The sequence below is a fragment of the Megalobrama amblycephala genome, linkage group LG21 (genome assembly GCF_018812025.1).
Source record: "Megalobrama amblycephala isolate DHTTF-2021 linkage group LG21, ASM1881202v1, whole genome shotgun sequence".
In the NCBI taxonomy this organism is placed as follows: Eukaryota; Metazoa; Chordata; class Actinopteri; order Cypriniformes; family Xenocyprididae; genus Megalobrama; species Megalobrama amblycephala.
In genome coordinates this window covers 19961636-19980492 of record NC_063064.1, presented here as the reverse complement: position 1 = coordinate 19980492, position 18857 = coordinate 19961636, and the positions used below count along the sequence as shown (strand labels likewise).

General features: G+C 34.2%; 3 protein-coding genes across 7 annotated transcripts in view; all 3 read left to right on the top strand.

Annotated features, from left to right (window-relative positions):
* Positions 1 to 2933, top strand: part of camk1gb (calcium/calmodulin-dependent protein kinase IGb) — a 28753-nt gene extending 25820 nt beyond the window's left edge. For all 4 annotated transcript variants that reach the window (XM_048173073.1, XM_048173075.1, XM_048173074.1 and 1 more), the window contains 2 exons: positions 1867 to 1965; positions 2056 to 2933. In XM_048173073.1, the coding sequence (XP_048029030.1) occupies positions 1867 to 1933 (67 nt within the window). In that variant the 3' untranslated portion in view covers positions 1934 to 1965; positions 2056 to 2933. The remainder of the gene's footprint in view (positions 1 to 1866; positions 1966 to 2055) is intronic.
* A 4670-nt stretch (positions 2934 to 7603) lies between these two features.
* On the top strand, positions 7604 to 9403 carry g0s2 (G0/G1 switch 2). Its single transcript, XM_048172756.1, has 2 exons — positions 7604 to 7828; positions 8753 to 9403. The coding sequence occupies exon 2, from the start codon at positions 8769 to 8771 to the stop codon at positions 9102 to 9104; it is 336 nt and encodes a 111-aa protein (XP_048028713.1). The 5' UTR covers positions 7604 to 7828; positions 8753 to 8768; the 3' UTR covers positions 9105 to 9403.
* Positions 9404 to 9956: 553 nt separating this feature from the next.
* On the top strand, positions 9957 to 17895 carry otud3 (OTU deubiquitinase 3). Of its 2 annotated transcripts, XM_048172755.1 has the most exons (9): positions 10004 to 10102; positions 10331 to 10394; positions 11481 to 11747; positions 11838 to 11986; positions 13470 to 13582; positions 13660 to 13782; positions 16794 to 16911; positions 16992 to 17185; positions 17278 to 17895. In XM_048172755.1, the coding sequence occupies exons 3-9, from the start codon at positions 11542 to 11544 to the stop codon at positions 17440 to 17442; spliced, it is 1068 nt and encodes a 355-aa protein (XP_048028712.1). In that variant the 5' UTR covers positions 10004 to 10102; positions 10331 to 10394; positions 11481 to 11541; the 3' UTR covers positions 17443 to 17895. The 2 variants fall into 2 exon arrangements, with proteins under 2 accessions (XP_048028711.1, XP_048028712.1); XM_048172754.1 differs by lacking the exon at positions 10331 to 10394 and having other exon boundaries at positions 9957 to 10102.
* The last annotated feature ends 962 nt before the right edge of the window (positions 17896 to 18857 follow it).

Genomic DNA, 18857 nt, shown 5'->3' with positions numbered 1-18857 from the left:
GAGGTTGCGAATTGCAACTAATGGCTCCCTTTCAAAGCACATAGAGATGCTACGGTGGCCGACACAGGACAAAGATGTTGTCGTCTGAGACAGAAGAGAGTAGCCAGTCAAGCAATGAGCAGTTTGTCCGTTTAGGGCTACTGTAGAAACATGGCAGCGAAAAATGGTGACATCCACGTAAGGGGATCTGCAGTGTATGTAGATAGAAATGGCTCATTCTAAGGTAATAAAAACATAATGGTTCATTATGTAAGAGTTTTATACACCACTGAAAACATAGTTATGTATATTATTTTGCATTTCTGTCAATAGATCCTCCTAAATATTACATACTGGACCTTTAATTCTAAGGTGAAAAATTGACATGTAAAACTAAATTATGATGTTTTCGGTGCAAGAAACCTTGACTAACATTATTAGTGGATATCCTGAGTGTTTTAGTTTTCCAAGAGCTTTTAGGACAAGATTTAAATTTAAATGTGATATTCATAACCAATTTTCATTGTTGTTATTGTTAACTTTAACTAAAACTTTCTTTAAATTTCATTAATTAAAATAGAACTGAAATAAAATGACATATAAATAGTAGATGATACTGAAACTTAAAAAATAGAAATGTTGCCTTTGAAACTAACTGAAATAATGTTAAGTACTAAAATGACTAAAACAGAAATAAAAAATTAAAGCTAAATAAAAAAATTAAACTATTAAAAATGACAAAAATACGAAAGAGGATTAGGGCCAAGCAATAATAAAAAATAAAACCATTTCGAGATTAAAGTTGTTAAATTTCGAGAAAAACTCGTTACATTTCGAGAAAAAAGTCGAAATAAAATGTTGAGAATAAAGTCATTAAATTATGAGAACAAATTCGTTAAATTATGAGAAAAAAAGTCGTTAAATTACGAGAAAAAAGTCGTTAGATTATGAGAACAAATTCGTTAAATTGAGAAAAGTCGTTAAATTTCGAGAAAAAAGTCGAGATAAAATGTTGAGAAAAAAGTCGTTAAATTACGAGAAAAAAGTCGTTAAATTATGAGAACAAATTCGTTAAATTTCGAGAAAAAAGTCTAAATAAAATGCTGAGAATAAACTCATTAAATTACGAGAAAAAAGTCGTTAAATTGAGAAAAAAGTCGAGATAAAATGTTGAGAATAAAGTGATTAAATTACGAGCAAAAAATTGTTAGATTATGAGAACAAATTCGTTAAATTGAGAAAAAAAGTCGTTAAATTTTGAGCAAAAAGTCTAGATAAAATGTTGAGAATAAAGTCATTAAATTATGAGAAAAAAGTCATTAAATTACGAGAAAAAAGTCGTTAAATTATGAGAACAAATTCGTAATTTAACAAATATTTTCTCGTAATTTAACGACTTTTTTCTCGTAATTTAATGACTTTATTCTCAACATTTTATCTCGACCTTTTTCTCAATTTTTAACGAGTTTTTTCTCGTAATTTAACGAGTTTATTCTCAATATTTTATTTCGACTTTTTAATCAAAATTTAACGAGTTTTTTCTCGAAATTTAACAACTTTAATCTCGAGATGGTTTTATTTTTTTATTATTGCTTGGCCCTAATCCTCTTCCATACAAAAGCACATTAAAAATTACTAAAACAAACTCAAATTAAAATGTAAAAAAATAATAATTTTATACAAAAATAAAAGCAAATTTAAAACCTTAATAAATACTATATTGCAGATAAATAATGCAAAAACAACACTGCCTTTTCCCCTTCTGTAATAAAAATTTTTTTTTGAGTGAAACAGGATGTTTAAGGAGAAAATATGATTTGATTTTATCCATTTGGGAATTGATTTGCTTTCCATAACCACTCTAATTATGTACTTACAATTCTTCAGGTACGCAAAAAGAAGCTCCAACCGAAACGGGCAGAACCTGCAGACTGGTGTTTGCTCTGTCATGTGATTGGCTGCACTGGAACTTTGTGATTTTGACAGGTAAAGCTGACAGACTTATTGTTTAATAACACATATACTGTATGCATATATATATATGCTAAATGCCTGCCTTTCTTGTGCTGGCTACAGGTCTGTGACCTTTCACCCAGCCACTAGCTGCTTTCTGTGGGCAGGTCCTGCTGCTCTGCTCTGGTCAAGAGTGTTGGCAAGACAGCTGGCCACTGACCCGCACCACTCTGAAATAATGAAGTTTAGGGGAGTGCCTCCATATCTGCTCACACACAGACACACACACATGCTCACAGAGCACAAATACAACTTGTCACACACTCACAAATGACACAGTATCCATGTAAACTCAGAGACCTCACCTCAAACTTTGTATTTTCCCTTGAGGAAACAGTTTCATTATCAAGGACAATTAAACTCTCTGTATTAAAACATTTGGAGCAGGGGTCCGTGTTACTGGACGCTTATGTAAGGAGTATTAATTATGTGCTATTGTACATATACTTCTGTGATGCATGGCTAGTTAGTAATGTGCAATAATGTGTACTGCAGAAATGTGTGTAAAACACTGTAAGCTTATCGATATTAGATTGTACATCGCTGGAATAAGACACTAACTGAAGTTCCAGCCTTTACTTTATTAGTTAAATAGGTTTTTTGGTAATTTATTTAGAGTGAAGGTTTATTTTTCTAATGCAGAAATAATTATTGTACGTTTATCCATTATATTTTTTTGTCATAATAAAGCAGATTAAAATGATTTAACGCCTTTTCCCACCACCATTGTGAGACTAGCCCTTGTTTTGTGCACTATAATGCAGTACTATACGTGACACACATGAACTTTACTGTTAGAAATACTGTACTCCAACTAATTATCTTGTAAGAGATTATAATTAAGTGTCCTCTGAACTACAGAAAGGGTTAATGTTTGTGTAGACTGCTATGCTGTCAATGCTTTGTGCAATATTTTTACCAATAAACACTCAGATTCATCACTTGTAGTTTTCTCACTGGTCTAATGTTTGTATTTTCTAGCATGCTTTGATCTATTTATGTCCTTTTACAAAGTCTTGATTTAGTTTCCGTGGTCTACTAGATTAGATTTTCATGCTTGAATATTAAAAAAAACACATTTTTTCACATATTCTCCATTGTTGCAGCACCTCTCTTCCCAATCTGTCAGTATCACTCCGTTTAGTTTCTGTCTCTATGAAGAGAAAGCAAAATGTGCTCTGATTGGTCTGCTGGACCAGTGTTGTGATTGGTCAACAATAGATTCTCTTATTTTCAGGCTGACATGCATTTTAGGATATGCATATGTCTAATTTACATTCAGAAAATGTGATAATTGGAACTTTTTTTGATGGTCCCAGTAAATAAATTATGACTGCTCTCAATACACTGCCTGACCTGGACACCTGACTGACCTGTGGACGTTATGCAGGTCACTCACCTGAGCTCAGATTAGCACGAGACTGATTAGTCATCATCGCTGTCATCCTTCTGCTGAGTGTGTAATGCATGAAGGACGCAGCTGATGTTATGATCCGTCTTACTGTCATTTACTGCCACCTGTTTACTGATGATGTGCTAAATAATATAAAAAGTAAATAAAATATTTGGCATTTTTAGCATTTGACTCTTTTTTTGACATCATAGCACGTTTCAATGATTGATTCAAATATAAATATATATATATATTACAATATAAAATAACTATTTTCTATTTTCATATAATTAAAAATGTAATTTATTCCTGTGATCAAAGCTGAATTTTCAGCATCATCACTCCAGTCTTCAGTGTCACATGATCCTTCAGAAATCATCCTAATATGCTGATTTGATCCTCAAGAAACATTTATTGTGTACAATTGTTTAAAATATTTGTGTACAATTTTTTTTTTTTTTCAGGATTCTTTGATGAATAGAAAGTTCAAAAGAACAGCATTTATTTGTCTTGTCACTTTTGATTGATTTAATGCATCCTTTCTGAATAAAAGTATTAATTTCTTTAATATCTTTTCAAAAAAATAAAAATAAAAAAATCTTACTGACCCCAAACTTTTGAACGGTAGTGTATAATGTTACAGAAGCTTTGTATTTCAGATAAATGCTGTTCTTTTGAACTTTCTATTCACCAAAGAATCCTGACAAAAAGCACAGAACTGTTTTCAACATTGATAATAAGAAATGTTTCATAAAATCAGCATGATTTCTGAAGGATCATGTGACACTGAAGACTGGAGTAATGATGCTGAAAATTCAGCTTTGATCACAGGAAAAACTTCTTTTAAAAACATTAAAGGTCCTTAACTCAATCTGCTTGCAATAACATCTTTATCTGTAGGGCACAGCTGATTGGTTCCTGCTGTATCAGTAGCCAGTGAGCTGCTCAACCTTCAAATACTGGTCAGCATTTGCTGTAGCAGTTGCAGCACGCTTTCAGAAACCCTCCACCTTCCCCAGCTCCACCTGTATAGATCTGCAATGGGTAATTCATGCTTGCAGCAGCAGCAATAACCAACAGCAGCAGCAACAGCAGTGTAGCAGATCTGTTTTGCCAAGACCAAACATGTCAACATTGTCAAACCCATTACCATGCCAAAAACTCAGAGAGTTGTCATGACAGAAATGAGTTTCTTCCTGTGTACAGTGCAAACGGTCACGTCTGCTGCTCCAGCACGAGCTGCGCGTGTTGAACGTGGTTTCCCAACACTGTCTGTGCATCTAGGGAAGAGAGCATGGCTCATATCAGAGCCAAACGGGTCAAAAGTATCTGAAGCAGCATGTCTACAGTGAGTCCCTTACCCAACATTCAACTGCCTTCTCACCTCATATGCAAGCAGCCTCCCGAGAGACACAGCACTGATGATTCTTACTCCATTTTCAGGATGTGCTTGACGTTTCTGAAAGTGAAAGGTCAGCATGTTTGCTGTTTACAAACTCCATATAATGCAAAATCATTGACTCTTGCAGTGTTTATAACGTGACTCTGAAAAAAACGATATTGCAGTGGCTTAAATGATTAATGGTGGCATATTGTGTTTTGCTTTTGAACTATAAAGCCATAATTATAAAGCTCATAATTGCTTAAAGACATTTACAATTCCCCTTTATACTTCATAAATACAGTATCATGCCGTTGGAAAGCCTTAATGTTAATTTAAAAATTAAAAAAAAAAGATTAAAACACATTTTATATAAAATATATAATTATATTTAAATTAATTATATTAAATAAAAAAATGCAGCTCATGGTATATTATTAATACATTTAAATTTTTTATTTGAAAGACATTTTTGTTTACTTTTGAAGCATTTAAGAACCAATGCAATAAACTAGCATTATATTATTGGTTCTTTAATTCATTCATCAGGCTTGTTGATATAAGAGCATGATCAGAGGGCAGTGGAGTAAAGGTCATTTCAGCCAATGATGTGGCATCTCTTATCATAGTCTAATTTCCTGTCTGAAAAAAACAAACATGAGGAATTTACCTTATCATTATAGTTTTCTGACAGTAAATTTCTGACGCACCTTATGTATTTTTATTTCCCTTTACTTACTAATGTATCACTTACGAGGTACCACAGTATTACTGTTTTTATTTGCACATTGTACAATGGAAATACTGTACCATGTGATACAGTTATTCTTCGGAGTATCCTGAATCCATTACCTTAGCCTTCAGGGTCACATGATTATTAATCAATTATTAATAATGGTTCTTATTACTATTAATGTTTTTGATGCTTAATATTTTTGTGTACATTTTTTCCAGGATTATTTGAATATAAAGTTCAAAGGAACAGCATTTATTTGAAATAGAAATCTTTTGTAACAATATGATTCTGAGTATTTTATATTAATAATTAATCATTTTGGTCAATTTAAAGGGTTAGTTCACTCAAAAATTTAAATAATGTCATTTATTACTCACCTTCATGCCGTTCCACACCCGTAAGACCTCCATTAATCTTTGGAACACAAATTAAGATATTTTTGATGAAATCCGATGGCTCAGTGAGCAGGGTATCCACGGGGCATTAAAAAAAGTCATTAAATGGATTTTGCGAAAATTAAGGCCTTAAATGGAATTAAAAAGCATTAAATTTTATTCCTACAGGCATTACATTTTTTGTTAGATAGTTTTGAAGAAAAATAATACTACCAGTTTATATTGAAATATAGCCTTCATAATTAATAACTTTAATTTTCTGTCATAAAATAGGTACATTGGTGTGATACACACACGGAACCAGTTTGGTAATTGCCTCCGGCCGGTGCAAAATTGTCGTAACACCATTTTGGACAGCGGCGGGCTGGGACCTGGAGACGGAAGGCTGCATCAGTGTTGCCAACTTAGTGACTATTCCGACCCCTTTTGCAACTTTTTTCCAAGAAAGCGCATTGTGACGAATATAATTGTTAACCTGATCTAGCTTCCAAGACCCACCGATACTGCCGCATAAGCGCGAGGTCTTGCTTTCCTGCCACTGCCGCAGGCGCACCACTCTCTGTCTGTTGTTCAGTGAGTGGCTGGGCGGAGCAGCGCATTCAGTTGAGGCTGTGCGCTCTGTCAGAGAACAAATAAATTACATACTATTGCTTCAAATCAGTGGTTCAAAGCGCCAAAGTCACGTGATTTCAGCAGTTTGACACGCGATCCGAATCATGATTCGACACAAAAGATTCATTTGTGCTCCGAAGCTTCCTGAAGCAGTGTTTTGAAATCGGCCATCGCTATAAAAGTCTTTATTTTGTTTTTTTTGGTGCACCAAAAATATTCTCGTCGTTTTATAATATTAATATTGAACCACTGTGTTCACATGAACTGATTTAAATATGTTTTTAGTACATTAATGGATCTTGAGAGAGGAAGTGTCATTGCTGGCTATGCAGTCCTCACTGAGCCATCGGATTTCAACAAAAATATCTTAATTTGTGTTCTGAAGATGAACGAAGGTCTTACGGGTGTGGAACGACATGAGGGTGAGTAATAAATGACATTATTTTCATTTTTGGGTGAACTAACCCTTTAATGTGCTTGCTAAATTAAAGTATTAATTTCTTTTCTTTTCTTTTTTTAAAAGAACCCTAAACTTTTGGCAAAAATATTGAGCAGCAAAAACATCGTTCTCAACATTGATAATAATCAGAAATGTTTCTTGAGCATCAAATCATCATATTAGAATGATTTCTGAAGGATCATGTGACACTGAAGACTGGAGTAATGATGCTGAAAATTCATTGATGAATAAATAAAATGGAAAACAGTTATTTTGAACTAATATTTCTCTGTTTTTACTATATTTTTCATTAAATAAACACATCCTTATTGAGCATATGAGACTTTTAGCTATAAAAGTACCAGTACATTTTTTCTATTCCTCACGTCTTTGTTTACGTTTCATATCATCTGGATCCAGGCCTACTTGTTGTTAAACATCTTTACCGCTCCTCACAACGCCATAAAACTGATCTGCGAACTTTTAATATGTGTAGATTTAGTATTAACTGTCACAGCTGGATCATCAAGTTCTCTGTACTAATAAAAACCTCATCGTCAGTATGTTTACACTCACAGTCCTCACGTACAGTGCATGTCATAGCGTTATCACGTGACCACCACACAGATTTCCTCCAGTGTCTCTTGGCAGACACGGTTCATCTCTCGCCCGCAGACCCGGAGTCACTCCCCATTCACATGAAGCAACTTGGACAAAAGTTGCGTCTACTTTCCAGCCTCATGAATATTCATATCGTGTGGGTGTCGACCGAGACCCACTAGCCTTAAATAGGCAGAGCTTCTGTACCTGCAGCACCCACTGAAGCTCTGAGGATAAGCAAAGAAGTTCTTCTATGAGCGGGTTCTTCTGCGGTTTACAAGTGAGTATTTTTCTGCATATATATATATATATATATATATATATATATATATATATATAGTTGAAATAATTGTTTCTTTCTTATCAGTTATGTTCATTAGGGTTTGATGTTACATCTTAAGTTGTTAAAATAGAGTTTATTGGATTTTTTAGTGTTGTGTGTTACCATGATGGTCTATGTGTATGACACTCTGCACCTGCATTAGCTCAGTTAGTGGTAAATCTACTTGTGATGAATTTTTGACTCATAATGTTGCTTAGTGTTTAAAGGTGGTTGACAGTTGCTTATATAATAAAAGTAAAAAATAAACAGATTTTAGTAATTTGGTATAGCCTATTAACATTTTTCAAAACTTAAAATGTTGCTTTCAGGCTTAAAAATAATCTTTGCTTCCCAGAACTTTACTTTCTTAAAGGGACGGTTCACCCAAAAATGAAAATTCTGTCATCATTTACTCACCCTCAAGTTGTTCCAAACCTGTAAGAGTTTCTTTCTTCTGCTAAAGATATTTTGAAGAATGAAATTTGAAGAATATCGGTGACCAGTTTTTGGTCCCCAGTTTTGACCAGATTTTGGACCCCATTGACTTCCATAGTATTAAAAAACTATAGTATATAAAAATCTATGGAAGTCAATGGGGACCAAAATCCTTTTGATTACCAACATTCTTCAAAATATCTTCTTTTGTGTTCAGCAGAAGAAAGAAACTCAGAATTTTAATTTTTGGGTGAACTATCCGTTTAATGCATGTTCCTTATATTATAATTAAATATCCTAAGATATGAAAATTGAATGCGAACAGCATTTAATGTTGATTTTAAGATAAGACTTCATTCCAGCAGTAGGCTCTTTATTAATGTAATATAGTTAATTTTGTTATATTCCCATATCATGACCTCTGACACTCTTTTTTTCCTTTCACAGACGTAACACAACTAAAATGGACATGCATGAGATCATCCCTTTCGCTAAGGAAATGCTGAGGTCCGGTCCCTCCAAGGGCTGCCTGAAGGTCTACCTAGTGGGCGGCACGTTCGCCGTCCTGGGAATGGTGAGCGGCGTGGTGCAGGTTGCCGCTTCCCTCTTCCCTGACCACGAGGAGCCTGATTTTGAGATGCTAAAGGTGCAGGAGCTCATAAAAGTAAAAGAGCAGGTCCAGGAGCCACAAACCTCCATCCCTGAAGATGACGAAATGGATGCTGCGATGGAGGCCAAGGCTAAGGAAATGCCCATGACCAGACAGAGGAGGATGAGCTTCAGAGCTCATGCTTCATAAGGCTCGTGCCCTGCTGCTGTTTATGCCTACTTGACGAAAACGAAAGTTGAGCCAAAATGAAGTTCTGCTTGTGCACTGACCCGTCATGAGGAACCAATGGACCCAGTTATTGTACTGAGCGCTGCAGAGCAGCACGGAGAGGGAAATGACTTGATAGTTTACGACTGACTGTTACGTATGTCTGTTTAGATGGTGTAATGATTTTTTATTAGATGATAACTATTTATAAAGGATGTATAAAAGTCATGTGAAGAGTGTGCTATATTTTACTGCCATGAAATAAATTCATATTTGCTCAATCTCTGCATCACTCTGTTGTACTGTAAGATGATATTTTGATTCTGCATCAAATAAGAGTGTTTTGTTGTTAATGTCATATTAAGAGTCTTTTCTCTCAGTTGTGCTTTTGTGGAATTAATTAATTTATTATTACATGAACATGTTTGCATATGTTTAACAAAAATCGGATAAAGGAATCTTCTCCGTTTGCTTTAAAAATGGTTTCTTTCATCCAAAAGAGAAAAAAAAAGATTTAAATAAAAAAAAAAAAAGTCAAGTGATGGTGATTAAAATATACTACAAATACACTTTAAAAAGACAGTTTCTTGTCTATGTAGGGAAATACACATTTTTAAACTTATTATCATCAAACTTAACTTATTATTGTTATTATAGCTAGACTAGTCTACGATTCAAGATTCATAATCCAAAACATTATTTGTGTTTTTTCAAACAAATAATATACTCAAACAACACCATAAACAATAATAACTACATTTATTTATATTTTTGTAATTTTTAAGATAAATATTCTAATTTTAAACGTATTTTTAATGACTTGTCGCGGCCGTGGCTTTATTTTGAAATCGAAGCCGGAACCGGAAGCGAGGCCTGGGCTTCTTTAGGAAGTAAACAAACCCTGGACAGCTCAGAGTGAGATTTACCGGAGTTAGTGGTCAAATTGTCGTCCAGTGATTGTCTTACTGTCAACAAATAATGTGAGTACAGTTGTATGACACACATTAACTGCCTTTCCTCTTCAACAAACACTCATTTTATCGTTTAAACGCTGTCAAATCTGATAGCAACAGTTTATTACGCGTCATTTCTGACACATCACGCTGCTGTTCTCTTATCAGTCTCTGTCAGGTGTTAGCAGTAAGTTACATGACTCTGAACTTGTGTGTGTTTGATTCATTACACAATTTATATAATTATTCATATAGACAGACAGAAAACAAACAATTCACATCTGAAAACATGATTCATTGGCTTCAGTACTGTGATTAGGTGAGTAAAACCATGAGCACAACACTATACATATCCACTGTCAATGACATTACCATGAGAAAAAAATCTATCTATCTATCTATCTGTCTGTCTATCTATTTGTCTATTTGTCTGTCTGTCTGTCTGTCTGTCTCTATCTATCTATCTATCTATCTATCTATCTATCTATCTATCTATCTATCTATCTATCTATCTATCTATCTATCTATCTATCTGTCTGTCTATTTGTCTATCTGTCTGGCTCTGTGTCTGTCTGTCTGTCTGTCTATCTATCTATCTATCTATCTATCTATCTATCTATCTATCTATCTATCTATATGTCTATCCATCTGTCTATTTGTCTATCTATCTATCTGTCTGTGTGTCTATCTATCTATCTGTCTGTCTATCTATCTATCTATCTATCTATCTATCTATCTATCTGTCTGTGTGTCTATCTATTTATCTGTCTGTGTGTCTATCTATCTCTATCTATCTATCTGTCTGTGTGTCTATCTATCTATCTGTCTGTGTGTCTATCTATCTATCTGTCTATTTGTCTATCTATCTATCTGTCTGTCTGTGTGTCTGTCTATTGGCCGGCTTGGAAGTCGCGACAAAAGAAGACACAGCGCGTTGGATAATGATCAAAATAAATAACATATATTGAAGTAAGAAGAATAAAATAAGAAAGGACAAAACCAACAACTGAAAAGATAACAAAAACAGCACAAAGAGGGCGGATTGGGCGGACACACACACACACACACACACACACACACACACATACATATATATAATATTTACAAACTTTTATGTTAGAATATGCAATTAATCGATTTGACAGCACTAATTTAATGTTATTTTGATTTCAGCCACCACACATTCAAACTATTTGAATGTATTCCTCTATTAATTTATTTTAGATTATTATTAAATGACGATATTTGCAGAAATAGTAATGTTAGTGTTTACCATGGTAATTTCTGTTAGTGTCATGCACTGTATGTCACACTTTTTATTTTGGTTGTCATTTTAAGTGTTTATTTCAAGCACTTCCCCTTGTCATAAAACTGATGGTGTGAATTTTATGCTGTGTTGTTTTAGGTTTTGCGTGTGTGACAGATAAACGGCTGCGTCATCTCTGAGTGTAATACAGCGCATCATCATGTCAAGGAAACAGTCAGGAAAGCCCATAAAGGGAAACAGGAAGTGTGAATTAGAGAGGAAGAGAGATGAGCGGGCGGCCCGCCGGGCTCTGGCCAAGGACAAAAAGAACAGACCTCCAGGAGGGGAAGACGGAGAGGAGTTTGTCAGCTTTTCCAACCAGCTTCAGGCTCTGGGTCTCAAACTCCGAGAGGTGCCTGGAGACGGGTATGTGTGGGCTTCTGTTACAGGATGATTGTGATGACCATATACGGTTCCTTAAGGAGTCAAGCTTGTGTTTCTCATGTTGTCCCACAGAAACTGTTTGTTCCGAGCTCTTGGAGATCAGCTGGAGGGACATTCGCGGAGTCATCTGCATCTGCGGCAGGAGACGGTACAGTACATGATGACCCACAGGCAGGACTTCGAGCCCTTCGTTGAAGACGAAGTGCCGTTCACACAGCACTGTAAGAGAAGTGTCTAAAGTGTGTGTGCTGCCATAAATCATCTTCTGGTCAAAATAAACTGGATTAAAATAAACTGAAACTTCTGCTTAAACAAAACCAGATTGCATTGCAACTCACATTAACACCAGAAATTACTGTTAATTATGGTTTAAACTTGTCCCACACCATTTGTACTACAGACATTTGACATGAGCCACTATAAAAGTATTAAAAAAGACATTTACTTTAATTGGAATAAAATGAATTTTATTTCAGTTAGTTGCCAAGAGAACATTTTTAATTTTGAAGTCGAAGTTGAAGTCTTAAATTGAAAATAAATTAATAAACTATAACTAAATCTGAAAAAACTAAAAAAAAACTAAAGGCCCGTTCACACCAAGATCGATGACTATTAAGATAACTATAACGATAACTATATTAGCGTCCACTTCAATGAACAATATTGTTCTGTTTATTCTAAGTGTATGCTGCAGTTTTGTCGTCTGTCACTTTAAATGCTCAAGCTCTTTAAAGCAGGATGGATTCTGATTGGCTGTCAATGTTTTTATCATTCATCAGCTAAAACTAATTAAACTGACAAAAACACACAGTAACATTATTAAAACTTAAACTAAAATGGAAAATATCAAAGTAAAAATCAATATTCGAATATTAATATACTGTAATACTGTATTAATAATATGAAAATATAAAAAAAGTTCAAATAAAAAATTTATAAAAAATAAAAAATCTATTTATTTTAAAATAAAAAAATAATTTATTCAACTTGCATGCTAATAATTGTTTGCAGGAATGTAGCACATTATAAGCATGAAACTTGTAGGAATGAGTAAAATGATATGCAATACCCACAATCCTGTGCTAAAATTCAGGACCTAAGAAGTAGACAATATTATATATTCAGGATTTATAACTATATATTTTGACTGATAACTATACATTCAGTATTTACATTTATATATTCAGAGTTATAACTATATTCAGGATTTATAAATATATATTCTGACTAATAATTATATATTCAGGATCTGCATTTATATTTTCAGACTTATAACTATATATATTCTGATTTATATTTATATATTCAGAGTTATAACTAATATATTTGGGATTTATAAATATATATTCTGACTAATAATTATATATTCACGATTTATATTTTTTATATTCAAACTTATGACTATATATTCAGATTTGTAACTATATTTTTCTGACTGTATATTCATATTTACATTATATATTTAGGCCTATAAATATATATTCAGATTTAGATCTATATATTCATATTTACATGTAATTATTTCCTGTTTGTCCCTGTATGTGTGTAATATATATATATATATATATATATATATATATATATATATATATATATATATTTTACTAAATTTGAGTGCTGTGTTATCCAGCTATTTCAGTGCATTCCTGAAGGAAAGTTCTTGTATGTCATTGAAGAAATCCTTGTCATTTTTTTCATTCTCAGTGTCAAACCTCTCACAGCCAGGCATGTTTGCCGGTAATGATGCCATCGTGGCCTTCGCTCGCAGCCAGCAGTTGAAAGTGGTTATTCATCAGCTGAACAATCCATTGTGGGAGGTGATGGAGCATTTATATATTTGATTCATGTAATTCTAAAGTGTGTCTTTATTAATGCTTTCTTTCTTGCCATTTAGATAAATGGTACAGACAAGCCGTCGTGCCGTGAGCTACACATCGCATATCGCTATGGAGACCATTATGACAGCGTCCGGAAGATTGGAGACAACTCGGAGAGTCCGGCACATCTACGTATAGAGGTCTGTCAACTAAACAAACATCAGACACACGCATGAACCAAAGATGGACAATTCCTAAAGGAGCATTTACCATTCAGAAGTGTGGGGGCACAATGAATATTTTTCTTCAGCAAGGACATTAAATTGATCAAAAGTGACAGTGAAGACATTTATAATGTTAATAATAATAATTATAAATGTTTCTTGAGCAAATCAGCATATTAGAATGATTTCTGAAGGATCATGTGACACTGAAGACTGGAGTAACGATGCTGAAAATTCAGCTTTACCAACACGGGAATAAATTACATTTTTAATTATATGAAAATAGAAAACAGTTATTTTATATTGTAATAATATTTCATAATATTACAGTTTTTACTGTATTTTTGATCAGCAAAATGCAGCCTTGGTGAGACTTCTTTAAAGGTGCCCAAGAATGCTTTTTCACAAGATGTAATATAAGTCTAAGGTGTCTCCTGAATGTGTCTGTGAAGTTTAAGCTCAAAATACCCCATAGATTTTTTTTAAATAATTTTTTTTAACTGCCTATTTTGGGGCATCATTAACTATGCACTGATTTTTTCAGCGCGCCGCCCCTTTAATTCGCGTGCCCCCTGCCTCACGAGCTCTCGACTGTATTACAGCGCATTTACAAAGTTCACACAGCTAATATAACCCTCAAATGGATCTTTACAAGATGTTCGTCATGCATGCTGTGTGCATACATCGAATCATGTGAGTAAAGTATTTATTTTGATGTTCACATTTGATTCTCTATGAGTTTGAGGCTATGCTCTGTGGCTAAAGCTAACATTACACACTGTTGGAGAGATTTATAAAGAATGAAGTTGTGTTTATGAATTATACAGACTGCAAGTGTTTAAAAATGAAAATAGCGACGGCTCTCTTGTCTCCATGAATACAGTAATAAACGATGGTAACTTTAACCACATTTAACAGTACATTAGCAACATGCTAACGAAACATTTAGAAAGATAATTTACAAATATCACTAAAAATATCATGATATCATGGATCATGTCAGTTATTATTGCTCCATCTGCCATTTTTCGCTGTTGTTCTTGCTTGCTTACCTTGTCTGTGCACAGATCCAGACGTTAATACTGCCTTTCCTTGTCTAATGCTTGAACATGGGCTGGCATATATGCAAATATTGGGGCGTACACCCCAACTGTTACATAACAGTCGGTGTTATGTTGAGATCCGCGTGTTTTCCGGAAGTCTTTTAAACAAATGAGATTTACATAAGAAAGAGGAAGCAATGGGGTTTGAAACTCAATGTATGTCTTTTCCATGTACTGAACTCTTGTTATTCTACTATGCCAAGATAAATTCAATTTTTCATTCGAGGGCACCTTTAAAATAAAGAACTTTTGAATCTTAGAGTTTATTTACAGTGCATCTGGAAAGTATTCACAGCGCTTCACTTTTTCCACATTTTGTTATGTTAAAGCTTTATTCCAAAATGGATTAAATTAATTATTTTCCTCAAAATTCTACAAACAATACCCCATGATGACAACGTGAAAGAAGTTTGTTTGAAATTCCTGCAAATTTATTAAAAATAATAAACAAAAAAGCCTTTGCCATGACACTCAAAATTGAGCTCAGTGCATCCTGTTTCCACTGATCATCCTTGAGATGTTTCTTCAGCTTGATTGGAGTCCACCTGTGGTACATTCAGTTGATTGGACATGATTTGGAAAGGCACACACCTGTCTATATAAGGTCCCACAATTAACAGTGCATGTCAGAGCACAAACCAAGCCATGAAGTCTAAGGTATTGTCTGTAGACCTCAGAGACAGGAGTGTATCGAGGCACAGATCTGGGGAAGGGTACAGAAAAATTTCTGCAGCATTAAAGGTCCCAATGAGTACAGTGGCCTCCATCATCCGTAAATGGAAGAAGTTTGGAACAACCAGGACTCTTCCTAGAGCGGGCCGCCCGGCCAAACTGAGAAGGGCCTTAGTCAGGGAGGTGACCAAGAACCCGATGGTCACTCTGACAGAGCTCCAGTGTTTCTCTGTGAAGAGATGAGAACCTTCCAGAAGAACAACCATCTCTGCAGAACTCCACCAATCAGGCCTGTATGGTAGAGTGGCCAGACGGAAGCCACTCCTCAGTAAAAGGCACATGACAGCCCGCCTGGAGGACTCTCAGACCATGAGAAACAAAAAGATTGGTCTCTTTGGCCTGAATAGCAAGCGCCATGTCTGGAGGAAACCAGGCACCGTACATCACCTGACCAATACCATCCCTACAGTGAAGCATGGTGGTGGCAGCATCATGCTGTGAGGATGTTTTTCAGCGGCAGGAACTGGGAGATTAGTCAGGATCTAGGGAAAGATGAATGCAGCAATGTACAGAGACATCCTTGATGAAAACCTGTTCCAGAGCGCTCTGACCTCAGACTGGGGTGAATGTTCATCTTTCAACAGGACAACACTGTCAAGATAACAAAGCGGTGGCTACAGGACAACTCTGTGAATGTCCTTGAGTGGCCCAGCCAGAGCCCAGACTTGAACCCGATCTTTGGAGAGATCTGAAAATGGCTCTGCACCGACGCTCCCCATCCAACCTGATGGAGTGTGAGAGGACCTGCAAAGAAGAATAGGAGAAACTGCCCAAAAATAGCTGTGCCAAGCTTGTAGCATCATACTGAAAAAAGACTTGAGGCTGTAATTGGTGCCAAAAGTGCTTCAACAAAGTATTGAGCAAAGGCTGTGAATACTTGCATGTACATGTGATTTATTTTCATTTTTTATTTTTAATAAATTTCAAGAGATTTCAAACAAACTCCTTTCACATTATCATCATGGGGTATTGTTTGTAGAATTTTGAGGAAAATAATAAATTTAATCCAGTTAATCCAGAAATAAGGCTGTAACATAACAAAATGTGGAAAAAGTGAAGCACTGTGAAAACTTTCTGGATGCACTGTAGGTGACCTTGTTTGTGATTTGCTAAGCTCTTATCATGTGACTTTGTCATCTTTTCTTTGGATAGAGTCTGAATAATTCCAGGCGCTTTGGAGACGGGCAGAAAGAGAAGTCGAGAGGCGCCTCTCCCTCGCGCTCTCTCTCTGAAGATGAAGAGCTGATCTTGAACATTCTCTGTGCCGACAGTCCGTCCGTTTTTAAATCAATGTTTTAATTCTGTTTCCTTTACTCCCAACATGCTCTCACTGCTGTTTTGTGTCCGCAGGTCAATCAGACAATCTATGTCAATCGGATGCCACATCACAAACGTGCCACGGTGATTGGCTGGAGTCTGAACTGAGCAACCAATCATCACAGAGAGATTCGGCCTCGGGGACACACTCTTTATGTCAAGGCATGCAGGCTGAATGTAGTGAAATCGTATCGCCAACAGAGGACAGCATCTCACATAAACCCAAGGTAACAGAGATCGTTTTGAATGATAAATTGTGTCATATTTGAGATTCTCAGATGAAAGTAATTAAGTGTTCTTGTATTTTTATGCTTTTTAGCTCTCTAATAAACAAAGGAAAGAGCAACAGCGTCTAGAAAAGAAGAAACGTCAAGAGGAGAGACATAGACAGAAGGTTTTACAGGGCAAAGGGTCACATGACCAGAATCAGAACGGACCTGAAGCCGTCACTCTTGTGCCAGCACTCAACACCCTGAGCATCTAGAGCGAATGAAGAACTTTAATAGTTTAAATGTACAGGAACTGTGGAGTATGACTGAGCGCGTGTTTCTTAGGCATGGAGATGACGTGGAGCTGTACGCTACGCTTGAGATTGTTGGCGGCTGCATTTTTGTACCGAACATAGTCAAAGTTTAACCCTCATTAATGTCAGTTGAGCCATCTGAGCTCGGCCAAAGAACACTTGGATAGGGAACCAAAATATTGAGAGGAGGAAGAGTTTAAGATTAATGATGGGCCACTGTTTAAACCTGCTGCTGGGGTATTTTGATTGATTTGTTTAAAAAAAACTTTCGGTTCTGTCCCTACTTTCAGTTTTTGAAAACTGCTTAAAAATAGAGCATTCAAATAATGGATTTAAATCCAGCGTTTCATTTTCAGACAGTCGGGCAACTTCATATTCTGCAGTGAAATTCTATAAATAAACTTTCAAATGGGATTTAAATTGTGTAGTATTTTTAAATATTGTTCAATGAAAGGGCGAATCTTGGGATCTCATATTTCACCTCAAAATAGAAATTATATTTTGCTTAAAGAAAAAGCTATTGTGGCACCATTCAGAGTTTTTGTATTTTATAAGTCCGTTTATCATTCCTGTAAAGTGAAATCATTCATTTAATTTAAGAATATAAGACTGTATTACAGTAATAAGAATAAAAAAAAGTTAATTTTCGGTATGCAGAACAATTTTTTTATTATTTTGGAGTGAAATGTGACTGTCATCTAAAAATGCTCCATAAATAATATATATATATATATATATATATATATATTTTATGTAATAAAATAATATTTTTTATGTAATAAAAAGTAATATATATTTTTATTTATATACATATTTTATTGCATGTGTGTGTATATATATATATATATATATATATATATATATATATATATATATATATATATATATATATATATATATATATATATATATATATACACATGCAATAAAATATGTATATAAATATATATATAATATATATATATATATATATATATATATATATATATATATATATATATATATATATATATATATATATATATATATATATTTAATATATAATATATATTTTTTCATGCACACATATATTTTTACACACATATATATATATATATATATATATATATATATATATATATATATATATATATATATATATATATATATATATATGTGTGTGTGTGTGTGTAATATAAGTAATTCTAATAAAATTATATATATATATATATATATATATATATATATATATATATATATTTTATGTAATAAAATTATATTTTTTATGTAATAAAAAGTAATATATATTATTATTTATATACATATTTTATTGCATGTATATATATATATATTTAATATATAATATATTTTGTCATGCACACATATATTTTTACATA

Excerpts from the sequence above, each read along its gene's own strand:
- g0s2 (XM_048172756.1), top strand. The coding sequence starts at position 8,769 with ATGGACATGCATGAGATCATCCCTTTCGCTAAGGAAATGCTGAGGTCC.
- otud3 (XM_048172754.1), top strand. The coding sequence starts at position 11,542 with ATGTCAAGGAAACAGTCAGGAAAGCCCATAAAGGGAAACAGGAAGTGT. Across the intron at positions 13,783-16,793 it reads CGGCACATCTACGTATAGAG|AGTCTGAATAATTCCAGGCG; the intron begins GTCTGTCAACTA and ends TTCTTTGGATAG. Across the intron at positions 17,186-17,277 it reads GCATCTCACATAAACCCAAG|CTCTCTAATAAACAAAGGAA; the intron begins GTAACAGAGATC and ends TATGCTTTTTAG.